This window comes from Myodes glareolus, chromosome 14 (genome assembly GCF_982192425.1).
Source record: "Myodes glareolus chromosome 14, mMyoGla1.1, whole genome shotgun sequence".
Taxonomy (NCBI): Eukaryota; Metazoa; Chordata; class Mammalia; order Rodentia; family Cricetidae; genus Myodes; species Myodes glareolus.
In genome coordinates this window covers 39,160,767-39,170,055 of record NC_142039.1, presented here as the reverse complement: position 1 = coordinate 39,170,055, position 9,289 = coordinate 39,160,767, and the positions used below count along the sequence as shown (strand labels likewise).

The 9,289-nt window shown below is 36.8% G+C and overlaps 1 protein-coding gene across 1 annotated transcript; it reads right to left on the bottom strand.

Moving 5' to 3' along the window:
- Positions 1–5,700: 5,700 nt before the first annotated feature.
- Positions 5,701–6,669, bottom strand: LOC125417611 (olfactory receptor 2W1). Its single transcript, XM_085698873.2, has one exon. The coding sequence runs from the start codon at positions 6,652–6,654 to the stop codon at positions 5,701–5,703; it is 954 nt and encodes a 317-aa protein (XP_085554999.2). The 5' UTR covers positions 6,655–6,669.
- Between the last annotated feature and the right edge of the window lie 2,620 nt (positions 6,670–9,289).

The window sequence follows — 9,289 nt, the reverse complement described above, 5'->3', positions numbered from 1 at the left end:
CCATTGCTTCAGGGGGTTTTGGTTGATTAAGCCATATTAACCTAGAAGGAAACCACAGGTTCTAATCTTCTGTGGTAATAAAAGCAGAACCTCTTTTCCAAAGCAACATATCCTTATATTCAAATTTTGAAGTCAAGATGCTTTTATGTTCATTTAACTTAGCAACCCCCTGAGTCAAATATCTTTCTGCTGTTAAAAAAATCAAAGAAAACACAGTAATATACATAATCAGACTCTCTGTGTATATTCCATCTTTATGTGGCTTATGTTTTTACTCCTTTAACCTATGACTATCTGTACTCTGTCTCTTTAAAGGCTTTGTTTTATTTCTTAAAACTATTTTGTTTGTAACTGTCTATATTCTTTTTCTTCTCTCTCCCAAGTCTATGTACCTTTACCAAACACTGTGACCCATTCAGAGGTCATTTTCATCTGAATCTGTCTTTACTGTGTATCTGTAATCATTTTCTGACCAGAAGCTCTTTTTTTAATGCTAAGTGGACATGGCTAGGACCATCTCCATGGCCCTGCCTGTCTGCTCCACCCAGTTCAACATGGTGGAGGTATGTTCACTGCTTCTGCAAGCCATGCTCACTGTCCCAGCTCAAGGGACCTCAGAAAGTTTATGTTGCCATTAAGCAAGTCGTAGCATGCTGCTCGCAAACCTCATTTGATTACAGGAACCCCCAAAAGAGCCAGAGTTCATCTTACTAGCATGAACCAGAAAGTTGTCCCTTTCTAAAGAAGCCATGCAATTGTTAATGGTAATGCTAAGTCAGAAAGCCTCTTCTTAGAGGAGTCACACCTCTTCTCATTTCCAGCAAACAGAACCTATCTGAAAAAAAATGAGGCTACCAAGAAGCGGTTCTTAACTCTGTTCTTCTTGTGTCTAAAATTCTTTCCCAAGTGCACACAGGTTTTATGTGGATGTAGTTGCCCCACATTGGGTGCCATTTTGTAGGCAGAGACTGCTTGCTCATTTCCTGACTGCTCAGACCCAAATAATCACACAGAAACTATATTACACAAGAAACATTGCTTGGTCTATTAGCTCAGCTTTCTTATTAACTAACTCTTACTTCTTAAATTAACCCATTTCTATTAGTCTGTGTATTGACACAAGGCTGTGGCTTACTGGTAAGGATCTAACATCTGTCTCCTTTGGCAGCTACATTGCATCTCCCTGACTCTGCCTACTTTCTCTCTATATCTCTGTTTTTATTTCCTGCCTGTCTTTATCCTGCCCTTCCAGAAGCCCAAAGCAGGTTCTTTATTAACCAAAGGTAACAAAACATATTCATAGCATACAGAGGGGGAATCCCACATCACTGAGTCATAGACTAAAACCCCAGTACAAAGCTTGAGAAAGCTCATTTCAAGCAATATAGATTATTGCTGTTGCCCTTAGTTGTTTCCAAGAGGTTGAAGTAAGTACTTATTGTTGGAGAGACACAGAATTCAGACGATTAGAATTAGATATGACCTGAAATCTCTCTTTTTGCAGTCTAACTTTCATATAGCTAGAAGCTGCTATGAAAGTTTCCAAGGTAAGGAAATAATCAATAGTCCCACCTAGCTGTGAAGCCTACAATTCACAACAATGACCAGCATGGTAACATACCCCTAAGAGTGCAATAGTAATACTCTATTTTGGTGGTAACCAACAGTTGTCTATTGGACGTAGGGCCAGCTCAACAGGAAGGAGGTCATACCTGTTACTGTCAACCTAGACTTTTCCTCAGAGCTAGTAAGGTTATGGGTCTTAGAGCAGAACATGTTACCACTACTTTACTAAATCAAGCACAATTCCTGACTGCATTTGAATTATCTGTGTTATACTCACAGATAAGTACAGTTTTCTTCTTTTAGCAAAGAAACTTTTCTTTGTAGCAGACAGAGAACATTATGGAAAACCACAACTTGTCAACATGTAAAGAACAAGTGATCATGGGGTGCCTAGTCACAAGTAATCCATCTATAACATGACTCTTGTCCTAAGTCTCTGGGAACATCACAGAATAGGGGATGGAAAGATTTTAAGAGACAAAGAAGCAAGATGTCTGCTATAAGATTGTGTTTCTCAAAATGTCAGGGAAGCTATACTCATGAAATGAACAGGGTCTGTCTAAACAGAACCTGAACAAGAATGATACCCACAGACATGCTAACACAGAGGGGTGCAGGCTCAGAGAGCTCCACCCCTAAATAAAGAACTGTAGCCAACTAAGGAATGCTGAGAGCAGGAGGACTAGTCTTCCTCAGGGATGAGCCTTATAACTAGTTAGCCAATGCCAATCATTCAGCCCTTAAATCATATGCACAGAAGTAACACTAAATGGACTAAGCAAGTTATATTTATATATGGATGCATATATATGTAAGAACAACAAAGGAAAAAGGGCCATGAATTTAAGAGTTAGTAATATGGAGCAGGAGAGTGGTTATGTGGAGAAGAGAGAAGGGGGAAATGAAATGATGTAATTGTATTTTCATGAAAAGAAAACCTGGCCCCTTGACTTATGTGTATGCTTCTTTATTTTACAGGGAACAGGAAGCACATTAACCTAGTTTTGTCCCATTTGCTGTTTGCTAACCTTAGGAATCTTGGAAGCAATTGTGACAAAAAGCACCAGTGTCCTATTTTCAGAAGCCTTCCTATTGTTCTCATGTTCCAGAAGAGTCCTTTGCTGTGTCCTCTGGATGAATTTAATTAATCTACATGAAAGAGGAGATGAAAATCATGTAGCTAAGTGTAATGAAACAGGGAAAGATTCAAAAGGAGAGGGGAAATCATGTTTGTAATCCATCTTAAATCTAGAAAATTAAGACCTAGAAACATTGCATGATTAGCGTCTATTCCGTTCTACTCTATCCGGTTCCATTCTATTTTATTCTTATTTTTTATTTGAGACATAATAACACTGTATTACTGGTAGATTTGGAAATCACAATTTTCTTGCCTCAGTCTTCTGGGTGCTGATATAACAGATTTGTACTATATAGGAGTTTTTTTTTATCAAGAAAATTGTGAGATTCTAATCTGGTCTGATTTTTAGTCTAATGTTTATCTTCTCTGGAATATCTCCATACTGTATATGTTTTTAAAAGTATTGATCCTGTTGTGTGGAGCTTTTGTCAATGTGGACAATCTTATGAATGTTGGCCTGATTGCTTTTTCAAAAGAGCAATTTATTGCCAGGTAGTTGTAGCACATGTCTTTAATTCCAGCACTCTTGAGGCAGAGAGAAGTTGATCTTTGAGTTGGAAGACAATCTGGTCTACAGAGCAAATTCCAGGACAGCCAGGGTTACACAGAAAAACTCTGCCTCAATAAAACAAACAAAACCTACAGAAAACAAAAGAATTTATTTATTAAGGGGAAAATTCAGTTTAACTATCATCATTATTATTTATTGCCTTTTACATTTCCAGTCATAGATTTCTCATGTGAGATCAGGCTGATTCACTCACATAGGCATTGATTAGTTAATGACAATTCAACAGATATATTTTCAGTAATGATTTAAATATCTAAATTCAGATAAATAAAAGTATTTAAGATATTAATTTAATTTCTCGCCTAAATGTGGAAAAGGCAAACTAAAGGGAAATGAAAATTCAACATGCACTGGCAAACAATTTTATGTAGGCAGTGTAGTGTTCTCTTGGAGGTATGTATAACTATTGTATGTTTTGTATAATTAGTTTATTGAAACTAGCAAGTGATTGCTATAAAATCTAACCTCACTAGTCACAAACTTTACAAAGATTAGAAAAAACTTACAAAACAGAATAATGAGTAGGGTGGTATTTACATCATAGAACCTGTGGTCTCTGTCATGGGTTGGTGAACTGTTTTTGAATGTAATTTTTAAAGAGATATGAGGGGAAAGACAAAAAAATTCACAATATTCTATTCTGGATTAAATGTATTCTGTGTGATTTCTTGGAGTGTTACCTGATTGACCAAGGAAGTAATAATCATCCAATGATTCTTCCTTGTTCACACTTCAAGGATTATGATGAAATAGAGGAAAACATGTCCTGACACCTTTAGATTGCATCAAGGTAATCTCTGAAATCCACCTTGGTCTATTGAAATTATCTATATATTGGTTTTTTTTTTTTCTGAGACAGGGTTTCTCTGTGTAGCCATGGCTGTCCTAGAACACACTCTTTAGAATCAGGCTAGCCTTTAATTCAGAGATTTATCTGCTTATGCCTCCCGAGTGCTGTGATTAAAAGGGTGTGCCACAACTGCCTTGCTGATTTATTGAAATTATCAAAAGGAGATCTTTTGGAGAAGGATATAAGAAAATAGAAAATATTAAAACTAAATTAAATATTATATTTCATAAAAGCTAAATTTCATGACATATAGAAATAAAAATTAATTTAACTTATGAAGTTTCATTACCTGCAAACACTAAAATACCTCTTAATAGTCCTAGAAATTTCAAGGCATATATTGAAATATTAACTGGTATCAAATTCATCATACTCCCTTTTCATTAAAGTTGAGATCACCAGGGAATATATTTTTTTGAGAATGAATGAGAAATAAGCAAGATTGTGTTGTCACTTTTAAATTTATTTTGTTACTGGTGTTTTGCCTGAATAGATGGCAGTGTGCCACATATGTGCTTGGTGCCCTTAGGGGACAGGAGAGAGTGTCAGATACCCTGGAATTAGAGATAGAGACAGTTGTGAGCTGCCACATTGTTGCTGGGAAACAAACATATAGGTCCTCTGGAAGAACAAGTGCTCTTGACCACTGAGACATCCCTCCAACCCTGTGTTGGCCACTTTTAAAACACATTAATCTGTGCCCTTTTGTTCTCTTATCTCAGAGAAAATAGTAGGCAGTTGTAAAAATGTTAGTACTACCATCTGAATAAGAGTAAACAAGTCACTCTGTAGGTGGCATTTTAGATGATTGCTGTCATAGTATTGCATTTCTGAGCTAAATATAAATAAATGTTTGGATGATGTAAAAAAGAGTCAATTTACAAAGTCACTTACAGGTCCAGGGATATAGCGCAGTTGGTAGAGTGCTTACCTAGTATGTGTGAAGCCTTGGGCTCAATTCAGAGTACCACACAGACTGGATGTGGTGACACATGCCTGTAACATAGACTTGGTGTGCTGGCACACACCATAACACCAGCGTTTGAGAGGCTGAGGCAAGAAGGACAAGAAGCTCATGGTCATTCTCAGCTACATAAGTCATTCAAGATCCTCTTGGTTTCATGAAAACCTAACTCAAAAGTAGACAGACAGACAGACAAACAAGTGAACACGTCAAATAACTTGGATGTGGTTATTTAATTAAAACATACAATGGGCATAATCATCTGGGTCATTTTGGAATATAGAAGCATTAGTACGAAAAATATAGAATGAGACAGAACAGTTTCCATGGGACTGCCAAATAAATTCAAGTTTACAATTAGAGCCCATTTGTTTTACATTTTAGCAAACAGAGATTCTTAGGGACAGGTATTCCCTGAGAATATGCCAATGCTTAGAAACCTGAAAGATCTGATTTATGATCCTCAGGTTGTTTGTATCCATGCAAGTTCTGTATGAAAGAATAACTTCAACCATTGATCTCTACGAGCCAATGATCATTCCTTATTCAAATCTAAATGAGATAAGTTACTTCATTGCTTTGTCCTCTCTAATACGTTTCTATGACTTCTAGTTTCTCCTTACTTCTCTGAATCTGTGGCAAAATCTCATGAGTTTTTTCAGCGCATCTTTCATGTCTCTGTTTCTCAGGGTGTAAATGAGGGGGTTGAGGCTTGGAGTGAAGATGCTGTAAATGAGGGCGAGGAACTTGCCCTGGTCCTTGGAGACCCTGTTACCTGGTTGTAAGTACATGTAGATAAGAGTTCCATAGAATATAGAGACGACAGTGAGATGGGACCCACAGGTATTCATTGCCTTTTTTCTGCCTGCCTTTGACTTCATGTTGAGCACAGTTTTGGCTATGTAGCCATAGGAAATAAGAATAAGAATGAGGGGCATAAGGACAAAAACAATGCCTAGGGCAAAAACAGACATTTCGACGTCTGTGGTGTCTACACAAGCTATCTTGACCATGGCTGGCAACTCACACAAGAAATGATCCAGAAGGTTGTGTCCACAGCGAGGCAAATTCACAGTGAGTGTGCATAATAGTACAGAGTTGGCCAAGCTAATACTCCAGACCATGACAATCATCTTGATACACAGTCGTGGATTCATGATTACAAAATAGTGCAATGGCTTGCAGATAGCTGTGAAACGATCATAGGACATGACAGCCAGGAGAAGACACTCGATAGAGCCTAGCCACATATACACATAGAGCTGAACTATGCAACCCCCAGAGCTGATGGTCTTTTCAGGTCCCCACAAGTTAACCAGCATCTGGGGGACAATGCTGGTTGTGAAACACAAATCCAGGAAAGATAAATTCCTGAGGAAAAAGTACATTGGTGTGTGGAGATGGGGATCCAGCAGGGACGCAAGAATGACAGCTGTGTTACCCACCAACGTAACAACGTAGAAGAAGGTGACAACTCCAGAGAGGATCATTTCCAGTTGAGGGTGTTCAGAGAAGCCAAGCAGGATGAAAACATGCAGGGCACTGTAATTTCTTGGGCCCATAGCCTTCCAGTGTTTATATTCTACAGTGTAGGAAGAGAAGGAGAGGGAGGTAAGGGGAGATAGTGGGTAGGGTGACAAGGAGAACAAGAAACATTGTCAGTGGAGACGATGAAAGTAAGTTGTAGAATACAGAATTAACGGCAGAAAACAATTAGGCTAACAAAGGAAGGAATTAATGGATACATGTTGCTTACCATAGTCAACTTGTCTTGTTTCTGTTGAGGATTGTTTGGCAATGTAGCCATATATGAGTTTAATATTTGTAGCCATATGTCGCCAAAATGAGTTTAATATTTGATTTTTCTTTTTATCTAGATGACCCTGAAGTGTTGACGCTTATCTCAGTGTCTGAATTCTTCACAAATATATTTGGAAGTTTTGGAGAAGACAGAGTTGAAAAACAATGTAACTGTTTGATTTCTTATGACAGTTGTTAAGGTGTAGGGGAGATACGCTTTTACCTGCAAGGTTCTGTATCCATCTCGTTCTGAAGGTTGTGAGGCTGAAGCTTCTGTTCCTTCAGTTGAGCATGGATTACTTGCTCGGCATCACATGTACTTCATGACCCTGTGATCAGTGACTTCTATAGTCCTCTTGTCGGTTTGAATTTGTACAATGATCGCATAAACCTCAAAATAGAAGATAGAAACCAATTATTCTGTGAATTTCAGGCTCTAACCATCCATTTCTGTGCCCTGTAGTCTGGTGTGCTGAACCTACTTTTTATATATTTACACACCATCCCCTACCCTATAGGTCTCTTGGCTTTCCTTAGTAGGATGGAGAAACTGCTTCAGGAAGAGCTGTGCTATGCCCACAATTCTTTTATAGATATTATTCTTGCAGCCCGATTGTATACAGAACTTGTAACACAGTTTTAAAACCGAGCTGTCAAACTCTAAGGGGGCTGCTCACTTCTAGACAAAGCTTCAGTGAGAAGAATGTTCCTTTTTCACTATTTCTTCTCTATTAAGCATGCAAAGCTAATTTTCATTCTTAAAAATAAATCTTTCATTTATATAACAACTCTCTCAATTGTTTACTATGTGATACCAGAAAGGTAAGAAAACTGCTGAGTTCAGTTTTTCATAAAGCATTGGGAACAACAGAGATACCTATTGTAGGGGCTAAAGATCAAATGGGAGAAAATTGCCAGTGGTTTAGAACATCTCTGGAGACAGCATTTTTCAATAATCTTTTCTACATGAATTGGTTTAAATGTACATAATCAGGTAAAACTTGGGTTAAGACGATTAGGAATTCTCTAAAACACTGGTCTTAAAACTTTAAGAAAGCAAATATGATCTCTGTGGTTGTCTTTCATATCTAATATATCTACTACACAGCCCAATGTATTTTCTAATAATTTTAACAAATAAGAATACACTATTAAAACAGTAGAAAAATCACATGTCATTATTGCTTTACAATTAAAACTTAGGCTTATATTTTGTGACATTGTTTAAGTGAAGTGATAATAAGAAGTAATTGATGAGAAAATTATTTGTATATATAACACTTATTCAGTTTGCTGAAAATCATTTATAACATAGTCTGTACTCCAAGAACTCAGCACAATTCAATAGTATTTCAACATAAATTTTCTTTAATACCCATGAGCACCTAAGAAGTGCCAACATGTATGTCAAATGAGTTGCTGAACAACATGTATTGTCCAATGTTACATAGATAACTTACCATCTGAAGAAAAATATAACAAGGGCTGCACCCTACTGTACCATATTGACACAATAGTGGTATTTGACAGTGCATATCACACTTCCAATAGGGATGCATAGATGAGGCAGAAATCAACTTCTAAAGGTGATGGATAACATTGCAACAAAGGTTGTGGTGATGACTTCCTGGGCATTTTCATGCCATTCAAAACATAATGTATAAAATATTATGTTAAAAAGAATCCCAGCTAGATATAAAACTGTTACTTCTATATACATCCTTGTGTGCCCCTCTGCATAGATGTAATACAAAAGCTCTGTGTTTTGTTAGCTATGATCTTTCAAATAGTTTCATGAGGATTATGACAAAATTTACTTCAAATTGTGGCCCTGATTCAAAAGTATGCACATTCACTTAACTACCTGGCTATAGTGCTTGAAACGTTATCTTGAGAGAGTCATTTCAAGAGTTCTTTAGCAACAGTTTCTCACACTTAACTGAACCTGATTTTACTATTGATCAACCTGCACAGGAAGAAAAATGTTCATCTGAGATGTGTTATACCCCAAAGTGTCCAAGCAGAGGAACAAATAGTCTGTGTACATTGATTTTGACTGGAACACTTGTCAGAAATAATAAAAATTCTTTTAAAATTGAAAGCAATCTCATGCTATTAATTCTTTAATAAATGTCACTTTCACTACAACTCATATCTTAATTTAGGAAAGAATGAAAATTCTTCCTCCCTGTAAAATATACAAAAAAACCCCCATCAAACAACTTTTAGTATTGCTATGTACAAATGGATTAAAAAGATTCTGAATCTTTGTCTAACTAGATTTTTTAAGAACAAATTATATAGGTTCCTCATTTTAAATTCAATCTACATTACTTCTTTACATTTCTACTATGTTAAAATTTTGAAGTAAAAAAAATAAAATGCAGTTTTGTGCTC

Bases quoted from the DNA above. Each gene is read 5' to 3' on its own strand.
- LOC125417611 (XM_085698873.2), bottom strand. From the start codon at position 6,654: ATGGGCCCAAGAAATTACAGTGCCCTGCATGTTTTCATCCTGCTTGGC.